This window comes from Taurulus bubalis, assembly GCF_910589615.1.
Source record: "Taurulus bubalis genome assembly, chromosome: 13".
NCBI classification, from domain to species: Eukaryota; Metazoa; Chordata; class Actinopteri; order Perciformes; family Cottidae; genus Taurulus; species Taurulus bubalis.
In genome coordinates, this window is record NC_136601.1 from 3,511,238 (window position 1) to 3,538,673 (window position 27,436).

Sequence of the window (27,436 nt, forward strand, 5' to 3'; positions counted from 1 at the left end):
GCGTCGGTCTTTTCCGTCCGATGTTTACCGCTTGCTGTTTTTTTTCTTCTGCTGCACGTTTGTCGATAGTTTGACGTGAACCGCCAATAAAACTCAACTAATAATAATAATATGATAGTTTGATGTGTATGATGTAAATACTGTCATGTGTAATACTTTATTATTTAATATTTGGTCAGTACTGAATGTCTTGGTGATACAATTTTAGAATGCAAAGCGAAAGTAGCTACTTTCAACTTAGCTAAATACTGTTTCTTAGCTAACTAAGTTGATAGTATTTTTAAGTGATTTAACAATTAAAAAAAACATGGCAGCGGATGAAACACCTTGCTCAGAGTTCATGGACCTGGAACTTGAAACTTCGAGATGTAATGGACTTAAACAGGAGAAACAGCTGTGCGCCTCTCAGAGGAGGTGCTACAGCCTCTGCAGGAGGAAGGTGAGTGACAACAACACGTTTCTTTACTTGAAATACATCGATAGAGAAAATATGAATATTCATTGTACACAAAGCAATTACAAAATAGAGCTAGGTATATATAAAATGTGATTGTGGCATTGTCAGTATCTGTATGTATGTCAGCTAACTAGCAATACACACAAAATGCTTTATTACATATCACATTACATGAAGTGTACTGACTATAAACTGTCCTATTTATGTATCTTGGTTGCAACGTTGCCTTTTTTTCAAACCCATAACGATACGCTGTCAGAAATTATATTTATTTCAAAACCTAATGGCCTGTAGTTTATATCTAAGCTCAATGGTTCCCATTTTGGGAGTCAGGAATCAAAGCGGTTGTAAGATGATTACGGGCTTAATTAACAAAAAAATAAGAGTTACTATATATGTATCATTGTATGTCCTTAATCCTACAAAAATACACACTTTCTGTCCTTCTTCACAGTCATTTTCCGCCTTTGTGGCGTCCAAGAGGAACGTCGGTCCGGAGGAAGGAAGCCCGTCTTGGCGCTGCTGTGGCCAGACCTTCACCGAACACTGTGCCGTTCACAAACACGCGGCCAGGACCCATGACACTGAGATCCGGCAGCTCACGCAGGCCTCATACGAGCGTTTGCTAAGCCAGCTGGAAGAAGAAGAAGCTGAAACGCAGCGGCCGACCGAGCGCGAGGTCGAGCCGGTGGACATTTCTGCCTGGATTCCTGAAACTGGTCACATCTCTGAGGAGCAACTTCAGAAGTACTGGTCAAATTCTGACGCTCCCGTCATACTATCCATCTTGTGTTGTTTTTAAAGGGGAATATCCATCTTAAAATCGTGTAAACAAACGTCATTTATAAAAAGCTGATTATAATATCAGCTTTTTAAAATAGATACTGATGTCTTTCATGAATTCTTCTTTTCAGAGGTCCAGGCAAGGTTCTCCTCTTTTACCGTTACTGTCCAGTGGAGGATCCACATGTCATCCGTGCTTGGCAGAAAGCGTTGTGTGAGAAGCTCCACCTAACTGGCAAGGTGAATACATTCTCTGATCCTGCATCCAAATGGGAGGCTGCAGAAGAAGAAAAAAGACCAAACGCTTTTATCGAATGTAACTAAATGTCGCTGTAAATACGTCGTGGTCGTTCCTTCAGGTGAGGCTGGCGACCGAAGGCATCAATGGGACCGTCGGAGGAACCAACACGGCCACCGACCTTTACATCGACGCAATGCGTTCACACCCGCTCTTCAAGATGGAGGAGGAGGATTTTAAGGTCAGACAAGATTATTGGATGATTCTGTTAACTGCAATACGCCAGTGTAGTTCAATAATGCACAGCTGGAAAATGATTATATTCACGTATTTGTTTCGTAAGTTCACTTGAAACTGTTGCACTTAACTTATTAATTAAAGGAGAAAATACTAATAAATATTTCATTCACACAGGTTTATACAGTAATAGGCTTCACCATGTGGTTACTTCATATATTTGAATTACCAACATCATGATTTGTCTCCACCATCAGAATATACCAATATGCCTTATGTTCATTATATGAAAATACATACGTATGTGTGTTTTCAGACAAGTGATGGCGGCCCAGAGTGTTTCAAAGACATGAGGGTTGGGGTCTATAAGGAAATCGTCCCCATGGGAATGGATCCTGATGCTATTTCCTACCAGCTGGCAGGTAAAATACTATTGTGATAGTACACAAACAAATCCTACCAGTGACACTGGTTCCTGTAAGTCTATTATGTCTTGTATTCTTTATATAAGTACAGGTGTTACTCTCTTTAAGAGGTCCTTTAACAGCTGATGGGTCTCTCCTCTCAGGAGTTCATCTGGAGCCGGAGGAGTTTCATAAAGAAGTGCAGGCTCTGTTGGCTGAAGGGGATTCCTCCAATGACACCATCCTCCTGGACTGCCGCAATTTCTACGAGAGTAAAATTGTAAGTAATCTGTCCGTTTTTCTCCCAAAAACTTCTCAAGGCTATATTAGATGTCAAAATCTGATTCTTTGTTTAATTTCAACCATTTGTGCTTCATCTATACCACTAAAAATACAATGTTTAACATGTTAGAGTAGAAAAAGAGACATTTTCTGGTTGACTGTTCATATAAATGCTGATTTCCTACGAGGTTCAGTGTTAACTTTGACACGTTCCACACAGTTATCATCATCACTCAGGACAAAAGCCAGGTTGTAACCGTGGTTATTTTATTGCTCCAGGGGCAGTTTACTCAGTGTCTGGCCCCGAGCATCCGTAAGTTCAGCTACTTCCCGGACTACGTGGACCAGAACCTGGACCTGTTCAGAGACAAGAAGGTGTTGATGTACTGCACAGGAGGGATCCGCTGTGAGCGCGGCTCCGCGTACCTCCGCTCCAAAGTAAGGGCACTTGTTCTGCATGTGAACTAAAGGAATGCCACGGGCACTCTTTGTGTTAAATGTGACCCAGCTCACGGGAATGGATGTTAATGCAAATGTGTCAATATTTCAGGGATCGTATGGTCAAGAAAAACCTGGAAACACTTTTAAATGGTTATTTCCAGGCCTGGAAAAGTCCTTGAAAAAAATGAAATCCCAAAGGTTTTGGAAAAGTCATGTAAATGTGTTATATTCATGTGTTCATGACGTTCATTTACGCTGAGTTTGAAATAATGAATATGCTTTTAAAAGAAAGACGCTCCAAATATAAGCAGGCATACATACAGACATCTATATAAATGTTTATTCTTTTAATCAAACTATTGTCTCATTCTTTTGTGTCATTTAAGGTTTACTGTATGCTTTGTATTCTCATTGTTAGTTTAAATACTACATTTACTCACTTTTTACTGTTTACGTCGAGATTTCAAAATTTTCAAAAAAGGTTTAAAGTCATGGAAATCCATTGGTCAGGATGTGTATGAACCCTGATATTTGCATTCTACAATGGGATTTGTTTTATTGTTTTTTTACTTGTAGGATGTGTGTAAAGAGGTCTACCAGCTGAAAGGGGGAATCCACAAGTATCTGGAGCGATTCCCAGAGGGTTTCTATCGAGGAAAGCTTTTTGTGTTTGATGAACGCTTCGCCATCTCCTCCAACAAGGACGTCATCTCAGGTTAGTGTGTGCACGAAGGCCCTCATCCGCACGTTGAGTAATATGAAGAAAGTACTGAATAAACACCGAATGGTAGTCTTTGTGGTAAAAGCTCACGACTCGGCGTCTCTGTTCAGACTGCAGGTACTGCGGCGGTCCCTGGGACCAGTACGAACTCTGTTCCACCGAGTTCTGCTGCCAGCTGGTTCTGTCCTGTCCCGCCTGCCGACGGGACGGCGGACACACCGCCTGCTGCCACACCTGCCAAACCAAAGGCCGGGCTCCGCACCACAGGGAGGAGTGCGAGTGCACTGACGGACGTCCCAGAATCCCTCAGGATGCGTAAGCGACAGAGAAGGTCACGATTGGACGTCAACGCCTGCAGCCACTCGACAGGGGAAGTGAATCCCAATGTACAATTAAAGCTGCGAGCAGCGATGTGCGGGCCCTCGCGCCTTTGTGCACGTCGGATGTGCTGGCGGGATGCCGGCTCACGCGGCCGAGAATGTCACAAGACCGTCGGACAACGCCTCCACGAGTTGGACGTTTTTTGGCGCAAAACGACTGGCGTCAACGTGCTTTATGTTGCTCTATATCAACTGTAGACAACGTCAGGTAAATGTCATGTAACACAGATAAAGACAGCTGGACCGACGTCGTCGGTGCTTGGGCCCGAACTTTATTTAGTGGAAGGAGCCCAGTATATTTTAAAAAGTTATGAATTTTTATATGAATGTTGGGATTTAAGTCAGTTTTATTGTTTCTATGGAGTTGTATTCTGAAAATAGTCATCTGTGAGTCTGATATTATATGATAAATCCATCTTTAATTGAGAAAATGTAAGAATGCATCGGCAGAATTCATGAGTTTAATTAAATAATGTAAAAAAAACACTGGAACTGGAATGCCTCATTAGTAGTGAACTGGAGACATGAATTTATAAGTGTGTGTGTGTGTGCGCTTGCTTGTGTAAAAATGGGATTTCATCATTGTTTTGTTTTTTTTAAAACTGAGTTTCTCCAGAAAGAATCTTGTGTTAACCAAAGATGTGCTCATAAGTCACGTGTGTAGTTGCGTGGAGCCTCCACCAGGGGGCGCGAAGGCCCCACAGCCAGGAGGAGGTCCGCTAAGATCCTCCAGCTCCAGCGCTCCGCCGAGCAGACCTGGTCCAGTCTCTCCGGGTCTCTCTGCCGCATTTCTTCTGGGGAGGAGGAGGGGGGACATGAGTAGTTTACCCACCCGTTAGTCCGTGGGCGTGAGGACGGGAGGGACCGAGCGATGTCTGCGCCGGGTTACACGAACCTCAACAGCTCCGTCGGCTACGGACAGAACCCGGCGGCCCCCCACCGGAACGGTAACGGCTGACGGTTGACGACTAGCGGCTGACGGTTGGCGGTTGGTTAGCCAGCTCGCGAGCGTTCCGCGTGCTTTATAACCCCTCTGCCTAGCATATAGTCTGTCGCGCTGCTTTATTTATTATTATTGTTCGTATTGTATTATTCGGTACAACTGTTCTCTGGCATCAATCAGAGAAATAGCCTTAAAGATAAACCGGGATGACGTCAGAAGTCCGGTGAAACCGAGGCTTTCGGGTAATGCTAGTCGTTAGTTAGCTAGCTAGCTAGCTTGAAAGCTAAAGTACAACGGTAGCTGTTATAAATGCTAGCTAGACAATAGCGGTGTCACGTCACAATTTCCACTTTGCGTTGTGGGTCTGATAAACAACCAGTCGATGAAAAGTATCAAGCATTTAATTTCGTTTTTATTGATTTTTTGTTGATGGTTGTGGTGCCTTTTTATCAGTTGAGAGCTAGCCGGTATTAACCCTCTCAGCTGCTAATGAAGCTGTTCATTTGTGCGCTCTCAGGAGAATATATACGTTTTGACCCTAAGTACGTGTACGTGACCACCCCTCCGCCCTCTCTTCAGGTCCAGCACAGACGTACCAATCCATGCATCCACCCACAGGCTGCTATGGAGCACCTCAACAACAGAGCTACCCCACCATCCCTGCCCACCCCGATCCTGTTCCCAGCAAAGCACCCATCATGAACAGTGCCCACAGTGCTAACTACTACCGGAGCAACCACCATCAGCAGCAGCAGCAGCAGCACCCCCTCTCCCAGCATCATGTAGCACCCTCCCCATACAGTGCTTCCCCAAGCTCTGCTTCTCCTTCTCAGACGTACGCCACTCTCCCTTCTTCAGCACCACCACCATCAAATGCCCACTACAGCCAACAACAGCAGCAGCAGCAGCAGCAGCAGCATCCGCCGCCGTATGCCCCTCCGGGATCCTACTATGGGCCGCAGTCGTACCACGCTCCTCCAGCACAGCAGTCTCAACAGCAGCCCAGTTTGGTGCCCGCGCCGGCTGTCGGTCCCGGAGCTCCCGCCTACCCGATCGTTTCGTACCCGTCTGCGCCAGGAAGTAGCCAGTTTGGCACCCTGAGTTCCTCCCAGAGCACCACCGCGCACAGAGTCATGCCCACCCAGATGGGTGCCCCGCTACATCAGTACAGCACCTCCCGGCCAGCCTCCACAGCAGCAGTGCAGCCCGGGTACAGCGCGGCTCCTCCAAGTCAGCTGGCGCCGACCGTCAATGGTCAAGGAGGCACGGGTACGTGGGGCTGGAAGGAAACATTGCTTAAAACTCCAGTGTTAGTGGAAAGCACTATGTACATTTTGTGATTGCAGAAGCATGCAGACTAGCTGTTTAATGGTATCGGTCGACTAGTTTACTTCCAGGTGTATGTGTCTCTTAAACTTTCAAATGATCTACAGAACTACAGTGTCTTAGTCGTGTACTTTTTCACACTTACGTAGGCCGGGCTAAAAGGCGTCACCAGTTTTTACATTTGTATTTGTGTCACGACTCCAAAAAAACTCTGTTTGTATCAGACTAAAAAAAATGTTGATTGACGGCTGTTAGGAAATAGAAGAACTACAAACAGCAGTTGAAGTACGGAGTGTTTCGTATTCAGGAGTCAGAGCTTTGTTTACGCAGACCGCCATTCTCCTGTTTGAAATGTCTCACTATTTTCATCTTTGTGTGCGTTTTTTTTTGTGTTGCTTTTTCCGAACCACAGGCCACCAACACTATGACCAAAGCCACCCGGCTCCTCTGAGCTACGACTCCTACGGCGGGGTCGTTCCCAGCGACGCAGAACACCCGCCCTCAGGGACCCCCTCCACTTCAGTCCATTCCTCGCCGGGCCACCACCAAGGTAACACCCATTTTTACCTTAACACATTCACAAAAAATACATTTTTGAACCTAAGGAATGTTGCCTCTCTTTAGAGCTCAACATGAAACCGTTTCCTGCTTGCAGGAGGAAAACCTCATCTGTGCATTGGTAGTTTCAGCAGGTGTCCTTTTCGTTTGAATTTAGTTTGAAATTTGCATCAAAGTGAAAACCTTTAAACGTTTTCTAACCTGCTTGGCGTTGGTGTTTGAACAAAAAGTCGTTAGAGGGTCGAATGACAGCGCTCGGTTTGGCTGTGCTCTGGATTTTGTCATTTCTGGTGCAAACTCTTCCACGAGCCTTTGAATATAAATGTTTGAACTCCTGCTCTAAACTTACAGTGCAAGTGTGTGCAAGTGTGTGTGTGTGGGTAAATGGTTTACATATTCATATCTGTGTGTGCTGCAGCCTGGTACATTTCCAAACACAAACACACACGCTTTCAAATGTGCAGGAACGAGTATTTATACAAATGTGAGGGTTTCAGGTTAGAACTTCCCAGCCAGTTGCTGGTTTATGTTGTTCGTGACTCAGACTTTTTCCACTGCCGGCTAATCCATGCCTGCTTTGCACCTAATTCTGTGTTCATGTGAGGTTTAAGTTGTTACTTTTATTTGCGTGGACTTTTCAGGCGGCCTCTAAAATGTTGTTGGTTTCACTTGGAGAAAGAATTGATGTTAAGCAGCCCGGCTTGCTGCAGAACAAGTTTGCCTTCTCCCATCGGCAGAAAATTTGAAGAATCTCAAACTATTTTTCTGGAGGGTCTGTGACTCCGATGCATGTAAGCACAGATTGTCCGTATTGCTCTTAAAGGGACAGTGCACCACAAAATTACCACTACATATTTTCCTCTTACCTGTCATTCTATGTATCAATCTAGATCGTTTTGGTGTGAGTTGCTTCAGCTGCAGAAATGACTGCCTTCTATGTGGCCGTTGGCTTGTGGTGCTCAAAGTGCCAAAATAAATACATGCATTAAAAAAGGAAAAAAACTCAACGACAATCTCTCTTTTCCCAGAAATCATGACCCGGTTACTCAAGAGAATCCGTAGACCTCGTTGTCAGCAGATTCGTGCAGGAACTATTTTCATGCGCACTTCCTTCTGCAAGGCGAGAAATCTCTACGCCCGTTACCTCCTCACTCGGCTACTCGCATTTGATGAATTTCACTACTAGGAGAGGAAAAAATATGTATTTAATTTTAGCGTGAACTTTCCTTTTTTGTTGTCAGTTTTGATCAGTCAATGGATAAAGTTTGTTTGTTGCTTCAGCGCAGACTTTAACACTCATCTGGTCATCTGGTCTCCGCCTCTCTGCCATCGATCACCCGGCCTTGACGGTTTTCTCGTGTGCCTCTCCACCCCTTCTTCCAACAGGCATGCAGTACGGATATGTTGCTAATAGCAGAGCTAGCTCTGCATCTGCCGCCACCTCAGGCCCGGCCGCAGCGCCCTCGTCATGCAGCTCTGAGGATGATGAGGATGATGAGGAGGAGGAGGATGAGGAAGCAGGTCTGCTTTAGCTTTTACCTACCCATAAACCGATGCATTACCACTGTCTCCATCCCATAAACCCATTCCGCTGTTTCCTAAACTAGAGATGCACCGGTTGCAAATTTCTTGGCTGATTCCGATTTTTCGTTCCTCCTGAGAGCTATGACTGACGGCAGACACAACATTTGTTGTCACTTTTCTTTTGTGGACAATTTAAAATCAATAGTATGTTCATTACATAACTTAGTTTCTCCTAGAACAGCGTTCCCAAAAGTTGCAGCTACAGCCCAGAGAAGAAAATGCTATATATTCTACGGGCAAAATGAAAATGCACTGACTTTAGGGGAAGAAGAACCCGATTTAAAGTCTTATTTGATGCAAAGGTTTCACCATTAGCAGGAATGTGAAAGCAGCTCTGTTTATTTGCATGTGGAAGTGCATTTAAAATATTTTGTCCTTTTTTAAAATCAAAGAATGATAAGTATTTCTCAATTTTGAATGAGACTGACGACCGGCCGGTGCATCTCTCTCTTTAACATTCATGTGCTCACACCCATAATTTTGTCTTTCTTTACATTTCTACACAACAGTGCTTCAGTTGATCTCTAATTCTGGTAGTTTCTGCTTGTCTTAATTGTGAATTTTCTGCTTTTCTTAATTGTTGTTGTATTGTACATTGAATATCTTTGGGGTTTGACCTTTGCTTGGGGGGAAAAAGCTCGCAATTTGAATGTTGTGATAAGTATTTCTCTTTATTTTCTGACATTTGACAGACTAATTACTCATTTCATCTGAACCCCAAGCAGCTTCAGGCTTGTCACACCTTTTTATGGAAGCAATACAATCATGACTAAGTAGGGAGAACTCAAAAAATATAGTTTTTGCAGTACAACAGTTATATTACCTGATATGAAAAAACTGAATTTAGCTTAAAAACGCTAAAGTTGAATTTCTTTGACATGATTGGTGGTGGAAACATGAAACCATGAAATCTATATACATGACAGTGTTACCATTATTGGAAAAGGGGGACTCCACATGCTGTACATGTTGAAGTATTTACATTTTTACACGCTCTCCTGTCCTCTGCGTCGTGTAAACACAGCCTGCAGTTCATCTGAAGTTTAACAGAGATTTTGTCCCGTGACTGTTGGTCTCACCCGAAACCTTCACGGCTCCAGGAGCACAGAACGTAGCAATGAAATGTTAAAATACACCAGAAATATGTATATTAAAAGGGTTCTGATGAAATATCACTATTTCAAGCTGACATTGGGTTGCTTGTCCTGATGGAGGCGTTCAAGGTCTGTCGGAAATTAGAAAACTCAACAGTGGTTTTCAAATTTAAAGAGGGTTGAATAGACGTTAGCTGCAGCCCTTAAAGTGTCGATATGTTGACGTTGCATAACTTGCTTACAATCGTTGAGGCTGCACTTAAAATATCTCTTATGTGTGCGGTGAAGTTTTTTTTTTTACTGAAATATCGGGCACAAACAACAGCGTATTCTCCTGAGCTCAGACTTGTGTGTGTGTGTGTGTGTGTGTGTGTGTGTGTGTGTGTGTGTGTGTGTGTGTGTGTGTGTGTGTTGCACCACTCGGGTGTTCTGCTGATGACTCTCCCTCAGGAGTTGTGTCATCAGAGTTTAGTGCGTTTTTAAATGCAGCCTCTCCCCGGCCGGCGGCTGAAGGCTCTCTCTACATGTTTGCCGACTCTCCGGCTCCCCATGAGGGCGCGCGGCGGCACAGCCGGCTGCCATTTACTCCTCCTAATGAAAAGAGGCGCTTGTTTTTAGCTTCATGCATTCATCAGTCTGTATTGTAGCCGCAGTCATGCTTTATGTCATGTGTTATGCATTACTCTTCAAATGTGGAAAACAAAACAATAATTCAATTGTTTGTTTTTTTTATCACATTTTTGTTGTCTGTTTTTGGACAGCAGAATTGGGTAAAAATAATAATACAATGTGATGCTATTATGAGGTTAATAACACCACAACAAAATTAAAAGTTCAAAAACCTTTTTGGGGGAATTTCTAATATGTACAATTCTTCTTCTTCCCATGTTTGATTTACAAACAGAATAACAAAGTTAATCAGCAATAATGAAGAAACTACACTGGTAACAAATACTCGAGCGGCCTCATTGTAATCTCGCTGCAGTCTTAACCTGCTGAGTCACTCGAGCCAAAAACAATGAGTCTCCTCGAGTGACAAAACACACACACACACACACACACAACGCACACACAACGCACGTGTTGCTTCTGGTCACAGTTTTCAGTCCGGAGAGATATCTAGAGACTTTTCTTCTTCTCTGTTATCGGTGGCTGTAGATGATCAGATCAGTGACACTTGTGAGGAACGCTTCGGAAAGGAAGCTTTAATTACACTCATGACACCTGGCTAGCTCGAGGAGGAGGAGGAGGAGGAGGAGGAGGAGGAGGAGGAGGAGGAGGAGGAGGAGGAGGAGGAGGAGGAGGAGGAGGAGGAGGAGGAGGAGGAGGAGGAGGAGGAGGAGGAGGAGGAGGAGGAGGAGGAGGAGGAGGAGGAGGAGGAGGAGGAGGAGGAGGAGGAGGAGGAGGAGGAGGAGGAGGAGGAGGAGGAGGAGGAGGAGGAGGAGGAGGGTTAAGCTGGTCTCTTCCTCCTCCCCCTCCAGAGCAGATAATCCAGTGGTCTACTGGTCCGATTTAGTCTGAGATAATTGGATCCCTCCCCGTCCAATGAGCTGCCTGCCAGAGGGCCCGGCGTGTCTCGGGTTGCTGTCCCTCTTGTCGGCCCACATGGATTAACATGTTCATTCAAATATTCTACTCTTGTAATCCTTCTTGAAAACACGATTCGTTATCGGACATGAGAGTTATAAACGTCATTACACCCACAATGCAACGCGTCCACGAGACTTTGCGCGCAGAGAGCCAGAGCGTGCTTCAAACATGCACTTTATTCAATTCAGTTTATTTTTGTATAATCCCAAATTACAAATGTGCCTGTCCCAGGACCTCACATCAGATCAGGCCCAAAAAACAGACAAAAAAACATGCACTGTGTGTTGCCCCATCTGCAAGACCTGTTGGGCATTGAGTTCGATCCACTAATAAATCACAACTCTTCAGTTTCCTGCCTACGTTACCCCTCTGATTTGTTAGGCATTCTGGGAAATGTATGACATCAACTGTCACAAATGTATTGGTACACTGTGGAGTTTCCTTGTAAATAAATAGTTATGTTTAATATTCACTAACATTGCTTAAAACCAAACAAATATTCCTTCCTCCTAAAACATCAACATTAAAGTCATGCATGTCGAGGATCGCACTTGAAAGGAAAAAAACTTGGTTTCTAAACACAACACGCATTCAAATGGATGTAAACAAACTCCAACATAAACTACTACTTGCTGCTCCACGTCCACGGTTATAAACAACCTTTTTTTTTTTTTGCATGAATAATGTCCAGGTTGTTCCATAAGAAGGTCCATGTGTGGAAGAAGTGAGCTTCTTGCTGTTAAACATGAGAAACGTAGTAAATGTAAAGCGTGCGTCAGTTTGACCGTTCATATGTTCGTTTTATTAATCACATCAAACGTGTGATTAAGTGCCTTTATTAATAATCTAATTTGCTTGATTGCTACTGATCCGATGTGTCCGTCCATGTGGCGGATTATAAATGATATTATTCTGCGCTGTGCTAGCTTGCATTTTGTTTCTTAAGCCTCTGGGAAAAGTGGCTCTGGATTAATGAGACGACAAGGATCCAGTTTTAAGATTGATTAAATATTGGTTAAACCCATCTTAAAACAAAGAGACATTCCATTTAAACATCAGTTTTACTCTCAATTTAATTCTATCACACTAAAATGTACAACTCCAGTTTAAAATGTGATCAAGGATTAACTTTAAAGGGAAAGTTTGGCTGTTTTTAAGTGTGACTGTGTGATTTACTTCTACATAGTCAGAGTATTACCTCCACCGGTCGATACAAACCTGTATTTAAGATGATAGCAGTGACCTCGTGGTCTTTCTGTAGCCGTCGCATCACCGTTGTAATCTTCTGCTCTCGTGTTTCTATCCGCCGTGTTTTCCATCCTCAGAGGCCTGTTTGCTTGTTCGAGGCTTAAGTGCATCTTTTCATGTTTTCATCCGTCTGAGGCCCGAAGGAGTCCAAACACGCTTCATAAACAAAAATAAAATATAACTACTCTTCACTCCCTTTTAATGTTTCCTTTTTTCTCCTCTTATTTCATTATTATCCTCTTTTGTTTTTATTGATTCACAGTTGTTGTCCTTTTATTTTTCTCAGGTCTTTGTTTTTGCTCGTTTGTCTTCCTTTTTTAGTTTTGCTTCTTTAGTCGCACTTTGTTCTGTCGTGTTGTTCCCAAAGGAATTTCATTCTTCACTCCTCCGGTCCTCTTAAACACTTTATTTCCGTGTTTAATTCTCTCTGTGTCCCTCTGTTGCTCTCAGGTGGTGACACTTCCTCTTCCAGTACTGGCAGTGCCTCTCCGGTGCCCAACAGCTACGATAACCTGGAAGGAGGCAGCTATCCAGGTATCACAAACGCACCGCAACAAATATGTCGCATCGCTAAACTGCTGACCGCGCTCGTCTGTGCGATTTTCATAAAGTTTTATTCCCAAAAGTCCTTCCTTTCTCCAACTCTATTATAAGATTTCAATTAAGTTCCTGGTGCAGCCGTCATTGTAGATGCACACGGGGGCAGAAAAACACAGCAGATTAGTTATAAATAACCAAACATTTCCCAACCTCCAAATAAAATGCATGTTTGCACTTTCTTTCTTGTTTAATTTCCTAAATTAAGTTTTGTTGTGTGTGTGTGTGTATATATGGAGTATTTTTCATTCATTCCTTCTATCTATCTATCTATAAACATGTTGGCGCAAACTCAACTAGTAAAAGAGATACGAGAGAGGTGATATATTCTTCTGCAGTGAAAGAACGATGAGATGCACCTCAATTTATGTAAAAGCCTGTGACGGAAATGACACACACACACACACACACACACACACACACACACACATATGTAGTTATATATATATATTATTTATTTTTTTTATTTTTTTTTTCTCTCCAAAATGCACTCCAAATGCTACGCTAACCTTCGCACCCGTCTTCCAAACGAGCTTCGGATGTCTTTAAAAGCTGACCTCTCTCTCGTCCAGATTCCATGCCGCCCTCCAACCACATGACCAACCAGGTCGCGCCCTACGGTAACTATGGTTACCCCGGCATGCCGCCGGCCTACCATCAGGGACCACCGGCCCCCCTCACCGACTCGTCCCCGTCCCGCCACCCGTACGGCCAGCAAAGCTACCCGCAGTACTCCCAGGTAAAAAAACGCTTCTAAAGGGATTCATATTTATTATTTGCAAGAAAATAATTTTTTTCCCAGCCTGGTTTCAGTTCTCTCTTTGTTTTTGCCGTCTCAGAGGTCTGTTGTTGCTTCTATGAACATCTGTTTCCTCCAGAGCCTTTCTGGGCCAGACTTAAGTTTGAGTGAAAGAGATGGAGACGTCTTAAACTGAGTAACAGCGTAATCACTGCCCATGAGATACTAAACTGCATGTAGCCGTAGAATAAATAAACATTTAATAAGTTCATGATGAGTTTGTCGCGGTACTTTAATTAGTTTCAGCTCAAACCTTGTCGACAAACCCAAAGAGTACTTTAAAGCCGCTGTAATGTGTATTTTTGTTTGTGTGAAAGGCAGCTGAAGCTGCAGCCTTCTTGGCTTTCCAGTGAGTTTTGTTTCTCTGTCTGGACCAGAGAGCGTTACTGTTTTGTTTCACACACCACAGGAACAAACCGCTTCATCTTTCAGTAACTGATGACAAAGTTTCGACACGTGTTGCAATTTGGCTACAACTCAGGCTCCTAGTTTCATTTGTCATCCTCTCTTGCAGCAGCTGTTGTGTTCTTGCTGTATTGACACTCCAGTCCTGATTCATCACAAGAGTAAAAAACAAAGTATGTCTCCTCCTTCCCTCCCCTCCTCTGCAGCCGTTCCCAAACATGTCCCAGCTGTCCGCGGCCCTTGGGGGCCTGAGCGGGGTCCCTGAGCTGGAGGTGCAGGCCCTGAGGCCGGTCAACCTGCTGCAGGAGAGGAACCTGCTGCCGCCCAGACCCCTGGAAGCCCCCGAGCCCAACCTCAGCCCCGACCTCAAGAAGGTCAACTGTAGTCCTCAGTAAGTAAAGCGAAGGAGGCTTAACTATAAATATCGGTGTTTCTGCTGATATTTCACATCTCTGTTAATTGAAAGACTTTGTTGGCGATCTCTCTTTCTTACTTACTATGAAACTCTCACTCTGTCATTGTCTAATCTGTGTGTGTGTGTGTGTTATCTAACTAGTTTTCTCTCTCGTGTGTGTTTCTGCGGATCAGGTCCTTCAGGTGTACCCTGACCAGCATTCCTCAGACCCAGGCTTTACTCACCAAGGCCAGGCTTCCTCTGGGCCTCCTCCTCCACCCCTTCAGAGACCTACAGGTATTATTTGATTTCTGAACCCCCTAAAAGTTGCAGAAAACCCCTTAGTTCCTCGTTCTCCATTATGACTTAAATCATATTTCAATAACCGATTACTTCTTTACATATGTGGAGTGCTCAAGGCTGAGTCCACATGTTTATACTTCTGGTTCCCTCTTCTCAAAGTAAATGTGATTTTGGTTTGATACGTGAAATGAGGACTGTGGTCCTCACACGTTTTAAGAGTTTTGACGTTTTGTTTTATGGCATAAAATTCCTCTGTAAATGCCCCTGAATTTGGAATAATTTACGTGTCCCACTGAGAGAGAGACTCATCATTTCAATGTTGCCTCTGTGCTTTTGCTCTCATAGAGATTTATTGGCTACTTATAGCACGATTTTAGACAATGTTTTATTGTGTTATGTTACGTGAGCCATGCAAACCCTGTGTTTACACAGTTTATACAGTTTACTTTTTGTCATGCATTCTTTTTACTCATATAGTGACAAAGGATAAACCTCTAAAGATAAATGTGTAATATCTATTCACTGATTTTCAACGGCAAAAGATCAGTTAGGTCTTAAAGTCTAAAGGTGACGACTTAACGTCCTCACTAGTTAGTTAGTTAGTAAGTAAGGTTTATTTACATTGCACTTTTCACAGACCAAAAGGTCACAAAGTGCTGAACAGGAGTCAGGAAAAATGAATAAATAATCGTGTTAAAACCAGACACTAGTCTTCCTTTAGCTTAGCGGTGGAGACGTGAAGTCACGTGACCGTAGTGGAGTTCCTTCATAGCCCAACGTTAGCTCTTTACTTCTGCTGATTGCTTAAATAAATCATAAAAGGGGTGTTCCTTTGTTCACTGCTGAGCAAAACATGTAAACCTTTCTTTGCCAAGGCGTTTATTTTCTGCAAAAATCAAGTAAAAAAATCATCCCATTGGCTTTTTGTCGAGGGAACCAGCGCGCCGCTAACTTCCTGGTCGGCTTTCAAAAATGCGTCTTCTCTGCAGCATCTCTTCCATAAAACTTGGCAGTCTTTCTCTCTCTCGTGACGACCGGTTATGAGTCTGTTGTGGAGCTCTGTGAGACGAGCAGCTGCAGTGACAGTGGGACAGACAGGAGGAGGACGAGGATGATGATGATGAGGAGGAGGTGGTGGTGCAGGAAGATAGGTGTGTATTTATAGGGGTGTTAGCTGATGTGGTGTCGGAGGGTACGAAGTGACGGGGAACAGGGACGACGGATACCACGTGAGACAAGTTGTGGAAGTTTTGTTCACTTGAGCAGCAGCGATTGCTGGGGAAAAAAGTGAGTTGGTCCAAGATATTTTAAGTTACAAGAGACTCATTGAATAAAATGTGTTTTTAGCCTCGACACAGTAAAACCGATTAACAACCAAGTGCATCTCCGGTGGACTTCAGCGCTTCTTTTGTCAGCCGTCTAAGTGCAAGTTCACACTCGTAGTCGATGGCTGTTGATGCAGGTTTCACACTCACGCTTCACCACTTGCCAATTTCACACTCCACAACTCCGTGCTTTTGATCATTTGGTTCTCCTCTACACCGCTGACTATTTATTCAGAATAGAAATGTCTGTGAATATGCTTTTTGCGCTTTGTTTACTACCACCTCATAACCTGCGCTGGACACCCTCACACCCCTCAGTGTTCAATAAGTGGCCTGTTCTCAGGAAGAAAACAATTTGGAAAATTCTCAGGCAACGCTGCTACATGAGCAGGGGAAGTTTTTGAGAGGACGTTCATCAAAAACAGAAGAGACCGGAGACAAAGCTTCTCTTCAGTCATGAATACAGAGAGCAGTGTTGGGGAACGGTTGTGATTGAGACTTCCCTTAAAAAGACACTTGTACTTTTCCAGTATTTACTCTTTTTTTTGTTTTTTTTTGTTCTCGTGTCTTTCCTCTCCCTCTCCCTCTCTCTGCAGCAGTTACCGGTGATCACGTCGAACACGATAGTGCGCTGTCGCTCCTGTCGCACCTACATCAACCCGTTTGTCACCTTCCTCGACCAGCGCAGGTGGAAGTGCAACCTCTGCTATCGGGTCAACGACGGTACGAGCGCAGCCTGGACAGACTCGTTAATGTCCCGAGTCCTGCGATCATTCTGCGTCAAAACCTCTTTTCTTTCCTTCTCGTTCAGTTCCAGATGAGTTCATGTACAACCCGGTCACCCGGTCGTACGGCGAGCCCCACAAGAGACCAGAGGTCCAAAACGCCACCGTGGAGTTCATCGCCTCCTCGGACTACATGGTAAGCCGACGTTCCGGCTCAGACGGCTCTTCTGTCCACAAACTCGATGGCTGCTCTCGCTGCGTTGTGACCGTTAGCTCAGTGTGGTTGTCGGGCCACTAGAGGGCAGTCTTTCCTCTGCCACAACATCTGGAGGCAAAGATGTTTCTGCTTTTATGAAGTTTGATTTCAAAGAGAAAAGGGAAAAACAAACTGACACGTGACTGCAGTAAAAATGAACTCTGACAGACTTCCAATTCGACACTAACGTGTGTTTTGTGTGTGTGTGTTTTTGTGTGTTCAGTTGCGGCCCCCTCAGCCAGCGGCCTACCTGTTTGTTCTCGATGTGTCTCACAATGCCGTGGAAGCAGGTTACCTAAAGTACTTCTGTGAATCGCTTATGGACAACCTGGACAAGTGAGTGCTGTCGATGATGCAATGCAGTAAATGTGGCTTCCTTATGAGTTAGTTTGCTTTTGCGGACCATCTTTATATTTGTATTTATTTGTATTGTATAAACACACGGTTATGAACAGCTGTCAGAGGTAATACTCAGGAAAAGTTTTCTCTGACAAAGGGTTGGTATGTGCTTCAGGTTGCCGGGCGACACGCGCATCAGGGTGGGCTTCCTCACCTTCGACAACACGATCCACTTCTACAACCTCCAGGAGGGTTTGTCCCAGCCGCAGATGCTGGTGGTGTCGGACATAGATGGTACGTCTGCGCTCTGAAACCGGGCTCGATTGTTTATTTTATCCTCTTGTTGTTGGTGGCAGCAGTGTCTAAAATAAAAAAGGCAAAGGTTTATTTTGAAGCGTATCCAGGAATAAACAAGGTGTAAGACCAGGAAAGAGTCAACATTTTAGTACTGCACATTTTTACATCTGATCTTTATCTCGGTATGAAAGTCTTCTTTTTCTCTGATTTAATTTTAAGGTATATAAGAGATATATATATATATATATATATATATATATATAGGCTCACATACAGTCAAGCAAGTTTTCAGGGCATGAATAGAGGCTGATTGTTTTATTTTAAAAGAAAGTTTATTGCGGACTAAGTTAAATAACAGATTAATTACATATTTGAAGCTAGACTTTATCCAATTCTTTGAAATAATACACCACTGTAATGCTTATGGTCTTAATAAAAAATCACCATGAATCTTTCTGTGATCTAAATGTCTGTTTTGTTGTTTTCAGACATCTTCATACCGTCTCATGACAGTCTGATGGTGAACCTGAAGGAAAGCAAAGAGGTACAACCCTTCTAGTTATTTATTTACTCAATAAACCGCTGCAATCGCACTTTGTTGACACTCTTTTCTTTCCTCTTTTCCTTCCTTCGTCCAGCTGGTGAAGGACCTGCTGACGTCTCTGCCCGGCATGTTCAGCGAGAGCAAGGAGACCCACAGCGCTCTCGGCCCGGCGCTGCAAGCCGCCTTCAAGCTCATGTCGCCCACCGGGGGGCGCATCACCGTGTTCCAGACCCAGCTGCCGACGCTCGGCGCCGGGTCGCTGCAGTCGAGGGAAGACCCCAACCAGCGCTCGAGCACTAAGGTACGAACGAGAGGGTTTTGTTTTTTGTGAGCAGTTTTCTTTTGCCATTTTTGCCAGGAAACTTTTTTCCCCGACTATGCAACGAGACCTTGAAGTGTTCGCTGTGATTTATGAAGCCTTCACATATGACGGATGAAATATAGCAAGTGTGTGGATTCATACTCATTCTCCTGGCATGCTCAGTGCTGCTGTGTTGCATTTATATTCCTGCCACAACTCACTTTAATTACCAGCCACAACGTCATCGGTTCAGTTTCAGATGGAGGAGCATGCTGAGCTCAAATCTGTGTTTTTGTCATCCCGGGACTGTGATTTATTGACTTTAATCATCTGTTTTCTACTCGATCTCAATAAACTGCCAAGAAGTTCCATCAATAGTGAGCGAAGAACAGATGTGCTTTTGTTTTGTTAGTTGGCTTCTGTGCTTTCAGGAGAATTTTAGGGTGAAAACAAATAAAAGAATATTAGAAAATATCCTCTGCACATAATGCATCATTTAGTGGACAATAGTGTATCTAGCAGCAGAACACAGAACGAGAGGATTTATTCTTCTAATCGGTTGCATCTTCTTCTTTCTTTCCAGGGAGTTCAGCACCTCGGCCCCGCCACAGACTTCTATAAGAAACTCGCTCTGGACTGCTCAGGCCAACAGATTGGGGTGGACCTTTTCCTGCTCAGCTCCCAGTACACTGACCTCGCTTCACTATGTGAGAATACTCCTCAACATTTCAACCTCAATGTCCATCTCTTTCGCCCCCAAAAAGGTTGTTTGTCTGTCTTCCCCATCACTTTGGTTCAAAGTGAAATATCTCAGCAATTACTGGACTGTTTAATCGTTCAAAAATTTGACCTGAAATCCATCTTTTGAGTATCAAATGATGACCGTGTGCCTGAAAGGTGAAAGCTTCATTCATAACATTTGTTACAGCCCTAATGGAGGTCCAGCACAATGGCACAAAAAGCATTAAAACACCTGCGGCATTATCCTCTTATCCATCCTAATGAGTATGTCGTTAATACTTCTCTCCTCTTCTTCAGCATGTATCTCCAAGTATTCGGCAGGCAGCATCTTCTACTACCCCTCCTTCCATCACATCCAGAACCCAACTCAACTAGAGAAGTTCCAGAAAGATCTGGAGCGCTACCTAACGAGGAAGATCGGCTTCGAGGCGGTCATGAGGATACGATGCACTAAAGGTACCCGGGTCCCCGCAGTCAGGCAGACTCACACAGACAACCTGTTTCCAAGTGTCTCCTCTACAAATGTCTTCTCTACACTGCCCTCAGGTTTATCCATCCACACGTTCCACGGCAACTTCTTTGTGCGCTCCACCGACCTGCTGTCCCTGGCCAACGTGAACCCGGACTCCGCCTTCGCTGTCCAGATGTCTATCGACGACTCTCTGGCAGACTCGTCTCTGGCCTGCTTCCAGGCCGCTCTGCTCTACACCTCCAGTAAAGGTGCACAACCCTTAACACCTCGCCTGCTCCAGCAGCAGCAACTTGTCGATGATGCCAAACACGATTAGTATTACTGCATCTGATGGTTCTCCGTCTGTCCCGGCAGGAAAAAGGCGAATCCGGGTCCATACTCTGTGTCTGCCGGTGGTCAGCCAGCTGAGTGACGTGTACGCCGGAGCCGACGTTCAGGCCATCACTTGTCTGCTCGCCGACATGGGTGAGTGTCGCATAAACCAACAGCGGTCACGATCCTTTTTAAATACTAGGACTACTAGGAATACTTTTTAAGTTGGGACGTATAAGCTGATTGACCGAGTGAGGGAGCTGGAAGGGAAGGGAGTGTCTGTAGGAAGGAGACGACCGGTGCGTTTCATTACGCCAAGTTGTCTCCTCGCTTCCTTCACTCGTGCTTCTTCCTCGCGTCCTAGCTCCTCCCAGCAAGGACGTGAGAGAGGGATAGAGGGAGAGGACGGAGGAGCCCGAAGCTGCCTCATGATACATCCTTGGTTCCATAGCGTCAGCGACGTCGGTTGCGGAATTTATACTTTACGCCACTTGAAGCCTCCTCGCTCCTCGAGGTGCATTTAAGGGATTCAAAGATCCCCCATGACAGAGGGGGACCCGGTTTCTGAGATGCACAGAGAGGAACAGGTTTAATTATGTTACCAAGACAAAAAGGGAAACTCCCGTTGGTCTTGAGGAACTGCAGCATTTATTTCTGCAGAAACGGCAAATTCAACTGTACAGTCACTGGAAAATCATCACCGCTCACACCTTCGCTGCCGCCCTCCCTCTCTTGCTTCAGCACTCACTTCCTACTACGCTGTGGCTCTGCTCGTCTCCAGATGACCTGCCCTACTCTTACGACTCCCTCTCAATGGGGCCTTAGTTCTCTCACAACTAGATGGTGCCAAATCCTACACACTGCACCTTTTTTTTTTTTTTTTTTTTTAAACGCCTGTTTTGGTTGTGTTTACCGTCTGTCTCTAGAAAATTAAGTTGAGCTGTTATTGGAAGACTAAATGCACTGAATCTTAAGTTGGAAAAACGACTCTTTACTGTTGTAATTTCTTGCTCAAAATCTCCCGACCTCTTCAGACATCTCAACATGTAAAAAAACATTACAGGGGCAAAAATGACAACAATAGAGAATCAGTAGAAGAGAACATTTCTCTTAAACGTATAAATATGTGCAGTTCATGTCCTCAGCGTGAGCTGCAGGCACTCCACAGCTTCTCCCCCCTCCAGAAATGCACGTTGTAACTAACCAACCTCCACGCTCGCCTCCCAGCCATCGACCGCTCGATAACGTCCAGCCTGACGGACGCTCGCGATGCCCTGACGAACGCGGTGGTGGACCTGATGAGCGCCTACAAGAACAACGTGTGCAACATGCAGCAGTCCGGCCTCATCGTCCCGGCCTCCATGCGCCTCTTCCCCGCGTACATCCTCGCTCTGCTCAAACAGGTGCGTCCGTCTGCGCAAACACTTCGTCCACACAGGTTTATCACGGGCCGCGGACACGCTTACGAAGCCGTCACACATTCCACGTCAACGCCCAGTGATCCTCCTCCGCATCAAGGTCACACACCCTGAAGTATGATGGTCAATTACTGTACTCATCCACCCAGGACTTGTTCATTCATACATCCAGGGTGTGTCCACTTTCAGCTCTTTGAGTCATCTGAGACTAATAGTCCTCAAGGTCTGACTACGTCAGGATACACCCTGAGCAATTAAAATACAATTCATGGTACAGTGTTTAATAAGTATGACCTAAATAAAATTACAGATTGTAAACAATTCAGCGTCATCAGATCTGTTCACCGTCATTACAATGTAAAGATATTCAGGTGGTACTTATAAGCACTTAAAAAGATAGTTTGAATGTTTTGAAGTGGAGCCGTATGAGGTGCTTATCAGTCCGTTTATTACCGACAGTGGATGCACTTAGTTCGGAGAAACGGACGGGAGCAAAGTAATCGTCTGCTGTGGAACGTATTTAGAACACTTAAAAAAATAATCAATCTCAGCTCAAGTGGACTCTATATTTAGAATATTTTCAAGCTTTATCTTGCCGTCACATAGACATTTACGAACGGGGAACACAAGCCTTTGTATCCATCTATGTACTCGTCAAAGCCACCGAACGCCAACGGCAAAAACAGTTTAAACACAGGTTTAGTGCTGCGTTCTGCGTGGCAAAATTGCTGTTTTTGTCAAAGGAGGCCGGTGTTTTTAAAGAGAGCATAGACCTGTTTTTCTGCTGTCCCCGTCTATAGCAGCACTCTGGTCTGTTTCTTCTAAACGGGGGTGTGCCGACATCCACTGTCGGTAAAACACGATGGATAAGTACCTCATGCAACCCCACTTGAAAACTATCCCTTTAAACTATCTAATCAAAACTCTGTCTTCAGCACGTTAAATGAGAGTTGAACTCTGACAATTATCAGCTGCAGTATCAGACCATGGAGCCACATCAGGCTTAAAAACAGAACTCTGCAAAATACAAAACCAAATGTATTGGTGATCAAGACGCACACTAAGACGAAAATGCATTCTTCTCTCCAGAAAGCGTTGCGGACGGGCACCAGCACGCGGCTGGACGAGCGGGTCTTCGCCATGTGCGAGTTCAAGACGCAACCGCTGCAGCAGCTGATGCGGATGGTTCATCCGGACCTGTACCGGCTGGACGACATCTCGGACCAGGTAGGACCCGGACAAGATGGGTCGGTTTAGAAGAAGTGCAAAGTGCGGGAGTGCACTTTTAACTTTTAGTGACGTCACTTTTTAAGCTTCTGATGCAATACGTGGTGATTTACCTTTGTTAACATGGAATTAAAAGGCTATTTTCAAAGGGAGCAAACTTTGAGCGTCCTCCAACTTGTTTTTGCGTCTCGCCTGCAGGGGGCGCTCCATCTGAACGACACGGTGGTTCCCCAGCCTCCCCTGCTCCACCTGACTGCTGAGAGGGTGAGCCGAGACGGAGCTTTCATCATGGACTGTGGCAACGTAAGCGTTCAGTGTTTATCATTCATTCAGTGGCTCCTCACAAAGTCACGACGATGTTCTCTTCCTTTAACTTGTCTGTTCTTTCTCTTCCTTTGACCCACATCTGTCTTGTTTCTTTTAAATAGTTTAGATAACTGTGAACCTCTGGAGTTACTTCAAGTAAATTAAAGACAAATGTTAGTTTGGCCTTGAGGTTAAGTGACGGCTCAAAGATTTGTTTTTGTGTCGCATGAATTTAAAAGTATCACAGTAAATGGTTTCATCCCTCGACGGTAATTGTAGTTATTTGAAGTATAAAAATTGAAAGAAATGTCATGTTAAAGGAATACTTCACTCACAATATGATCGTTTGTACCGATGTGTCATATTCTTAAGAAAACTGTTTCTTTATCTATTTTTTTCTCTTATGCCTCCACCTTGAACGAAGAATTAAAAAAACTCTCTGAAAGTCTTGTGAACTGAAGTAAATGAGGACAGCGATTTAACAACTATTTAAAAAAAACATTTGTTTACAAACTATCACGCAACTCGTGTCGAATAATCAAAGTTTTCTTATTCTCAGTACTACGCAAACTGCACAAACACTTCTGCGTTCACCTTTGAATGCAGGTGAGAAAAGAAGTTTGCTTCACAAAAATCGATGTAACGCGAGGGAAGTAATTGAAATACAATCTGCCATTTTTGTGGGCCAGGTATTTATTTTTAAACTATTCATTCAGCTTCTCAAAGACCCAATTCCTCATTCAGCTTCTTACTGTGAGCGATTCATCAGTTTGTCACTAAGGGTGTATTTCTGAGCCTTTTCAACTTGTTTTGTCACTTTATTTACTTTGACTAGTTTATCAGGAGATAAGACGCTCTTTTCCTGATCCTCTGTTTCCGTCTGTGCAGGTGTTTTATCTGTGGATCGGCAAAAACTGCGACGACCTGTTCATCAAGGACGTGCTGGGCGTCCCCGACTACGCCTCCATCCCCGCCAACATGGTCAGCACCGAACGCGCCAGAAGAACTATGATCAGGGAAACGGTCGTGTTGTTTTTACTCAGCGCTCACAATAACAACAACGCTGCGTTTCTCTGTGTTGTCAAAAACAAAACAGCAGATTTGCTGTTGTAGCTTTTTTTTTTTTTTTTTTTTTTTTAACTGTGCAGCTCCCTAGAAAGCTCTGTCATTACCAGCCGGTGACACCCACGACAAACAGCAGCCGTCAGCACTTTATGCTGCTTGTTGTGTGTTTTCTTTCTTTCTAGAAGGGTCGACACGCCGCAGTTTACACCACAGTTGTGTTTCTGTTCACCCTCTGCCGTGAAAACAATGCAGCTGATGTGTTTGGCTCTTTCTCTCTCTCTGAATCCCAGAGTCACATTCCTGAGCTGGAGACGATTCTGTCCGAGAGGGTGCGAGCGTTCCTGGACTGGCTGCAGGACAACCGATCGTTCTGCTCCACGTTGCAGGTCATGAAGTGAGCGCTGCCGCACATCTGGAGCACATCCCTCTGACACGCAGACGCTCTGAGGCTTTTGCTTTTATTCCGTTTTAAGATCGGAGAAAATGTTTCGACATTTGACCTCAAATTACAGTAACAGAAAAAATCTTCTGAGTAGTAGTTTGTGTTTTATTCAGTCAATCATGACATACAATACAATCAGTGAAGCCACAATATATTATACAAAAAAGAAAGACTGAAAAGGTAAAGGTAGAAGCAGAATGCTTATATATTCCTATCCTAAAGGAAGAGGAACTATAAATCACCTTCAGGTTGTTTACTTGAAGCAGCCGAACAATATTCACTTTGTTCTTTGCTCCACCTAAAATAATATGTCACTATTTAAATTGCAAAAGCAGAGATCACAGCCTGTTGAGGTCAGAGGTCATGATCAGCCTGTGAATCTTTCTCCTGTGTTGTAAGCTGATATTCTCCAAAACTGTAGGGGTGATGTATTGAAACCGGTCGTCTCCGGCCTGGTTTCAGCCCATCTGGGTCCAACTAGTTGGAACAATCTCACATGAGCGCGATCATTCCTCAGGATGTAGACTGATGCTGAAATGATTAGTCAATCAATTACCAGAAAATCTATTCATTGGTTATTATAGGTCATTCGTCAGGAAAGACACGGAAACAGGGTGGGACCAGTTTGGTGTTTTCACTGGAGTTATTCTCCCAGCAGCGATCGGTCGAAGAAGAAACCTCGTCGTAAGCAGCAGTGAGGTCATTGATTAACAGCGGTGGTCAAGTCTTCCAGAGGGAAGCCTTGTTGTGTGTTTCCTCTCTGTGGGACTGCAGTGTTGCTCCAACACACGTTGACACCGCTCTGTTGTTGTTGTTGTTGTTGTTGTTGTTGTGGAGAACAGCTGATGTCAGAGTTTGCGTAACTCTGAGAGATGACAAAAACATGTGATAAGTTGGAGATTTCTTGAGATGCAGTTACCGAAACAAGAGGTTTTCCTCCAATAACAGTAAATAGTAAAATAACAATAATATGTAAAAACATTGAGTTTGAGCTTCATGCCTCATTATCGGTTTTGTGGTGTTTTCTAGGATTTTATCGTCATAATAGTGATTATTTTCTCAATTGGTTATTTGAGTGACAAATGCCCTTTTTAAAAATGATTTCCTGCAAACCCAAGTTATGTATTCAGATGTCTGGTTTCAATCAAGAAACCCTAAAGATCTCCAGTTTACTCATAAATCACAAAGAAAAGCATCAAATCCTCACGTTAGCCGCCTATGAAAAGTGAATATTTGACATTTTGACAAAAACATGAATTATTAATGGAATAGTGTGTGTAGTTCTGAATAGTTGCCCATTAATCTACTTATTCTGTTTAACTAATCGATGAATAGTTTCAGCTCTAAATGAGTTTCATAACTGAGGAATCAAAGTAATAAAACAAAGAAAAACAATAGAACCTCAATACCTTTTGAGCATCGTGCTAAAGATTTTTTTTTATTTTTTGCTTCCACGTGTTAAAGTGTCTTTCACTGAGACCCTGAACCTCATGTTTCTCCCCATGTGTTCGTGTTTGTCGGCCAAAACTGTCAAACAACAAATATTGGCTTAACTTTTTTTTTTGTCAGTTTGTACTTTTCAGTCAGTTTAATTTGATCCGGGAAAAGTTCTCATGTGAAATGTATCTTACTTTTAAAGCTTTATTCTCTTTGCATATGAAATATGAACACAAAGTGCCTTTCTCTTCCTCTAACCCTCGTCTTCCTCTCCCCTCCGCTCTCTCCTGCAGGGACAACTCTCCGGCCAAAGCGTCGTTCCTCCAGTTCCTGGTGGAGGATCGGTCTGAGGGGCCTTATTCCTACCCGGAGTTCCTGGAGCACATTCAGCAGCAGATGTCCTAGTAGGCGCCGCCGCCCAGAGAGAAGCTCTGGCCGCTAGAACCCTAGAGAGAGAAGCTAGCGTTAGAGATGCCGGACCCCGCCGCTCCTCCGGACCGGTTTCGGCGAGGCGGGTCAGGAACGGTCCCGTCTAACAGAACCGCCCTGCGAGCTCATCGGCCGGTCGGGATTTGACCACTAGAAACGAGGGAGGAGGGTGATAGTTGTAGAAAAAGAATAAATAATAACTTCAAGATTTAATTATGTGGCTCTCAACCACTGTCGACCCCGTTTAGCTTCTCGTCCCGAGGAGAAGACGCCGCCTCATCACGTCTTTTAGTTTGGTTTGTTTTCCGTGAGCCTCACGTGTAGCTTAGTGCTGTCTTTTTTTTTTTTTAAATATTTTAGTTTTAATTGTTCTTTTATAATTTATTCCCCCCTCCTCGCTCCTTCTGCTTTATTTTTAGGACTGTTTGAATACACTGGAGAACCGGAACCGAGCGTTCCTTCTGTTGTTCCGGCATGAAATACGAAACGCATGTCACCGTTTTGTTCGCTGCTAGTCTGAGCGCAGACGGCGCCCGTCTGCGGCGGGGATATAACTCGACAGTGGTTGGATGTTGACTCCTCCCCCTCTCCTCCCCCTCCTCCCCCTATTGGCTCCTCCTCTCTGCTCCGCTGTGTTGTCGAGATCAAACTCCCCTCAATGTTCCATTTTTTTTGTTTTTGTTTTTATGTTTTCCAGGTCGCTAAATGAAGTCGCTATTCCACTTTGTAACTATTGAAAAAGATTCTTTTATGTGCGATAATTTATGAACCAGCTTATTAAATAAAAAAACAAAAAACAGAGCTTGTGCATTGATTCGTGTCGACGTCAGAGATTTATCATTACCAGATAACCAGATTTTTACGGACAAAGTGCGTGTTTTATAAAACGTGTTTCCGTGTCTTTCTGCCTTTTCGTCTTTGAAACGTGATTCTCAGGCGTCATGTGACTCTGACTAATCGCTGGTATGTTTAGACACGTTTACGTCTCCTCCGTGGATCTCATGACTCGCGTCACA

General features: G+C 44.2%; 2 protein-coding genes across 2 annotated transcripts; both read left to right on the plus strand.

The window, feature by feature from the left end:
- Positions 1-307: 307 nt before the first annotated feature.
- Positions 308-4,321, plus strand: tstd2 (thiosulfate sulfurtransferase like domain containing 2; the record flags this gene model as incomplete). The annotated part of the gene is made up of 9 exons (XM_079228459.1): positions 308-439; positions 912-1,204; positions 1,372-1,480; positions 1,600-1,719; positions 2,032-2,137; positions 2,284-2,399; positions 2,681-2,839; positions 3,419-3,557; positions 3,674-4,321. 9 exons carry the CDS (start codon positions 308-310, stop codon positions 3,880-3,882), a joined length of 1,383 nt encoding a protein of 460 aa, XP_079084585.1. The 3' UTR covers positions 3,883-4,321.
- Positions 4,322-4,814: 493 nt separating this feature from the next.
- On the plus strand, positions 4,815-27,187 carry sec24b (SEC24 homolog B, COPII coat complex component; the record flags this gene model as incomplete). The annotated part of the gene is made up of 24 exons (XM_079228219.1): positions 4,815-4,890; positions 5,466-6,155; positions 6,625-6,762; positions 8,157-8,291; positions 12,737-12,820; positions 13,456-13,622; positions 14,294-14,478; positions 14,676-14,778; positions 16,706-16,832; positions 16,921-17,030; positions 17,314-17,426; positions 17,605-17,723; positions 18,215-18,270; positions 18,365-18,571; positions 19,155-19,278; positions 19,610-19,768; positions 19,859-20,032; positions 20,139-20,249; positions 21,324-21,499; positions 22,604-22,741; positions 22,940-23,044; positions 23,936-24,028; positions 24,403-24,506; positions 26,285-27,187. 24 exons carry the CDS (start codon positions 4,815-4,817, stop codon positions 26,394-26,396), a joined length of 3,606 nt encoding a protein of 1,201 aa, XP_079084345.1. The 3' UTR covers positions 26,397-27,187.
- Between the last annotated feature and the right edge of the window lie 249 nt (positions 27,188-27,436).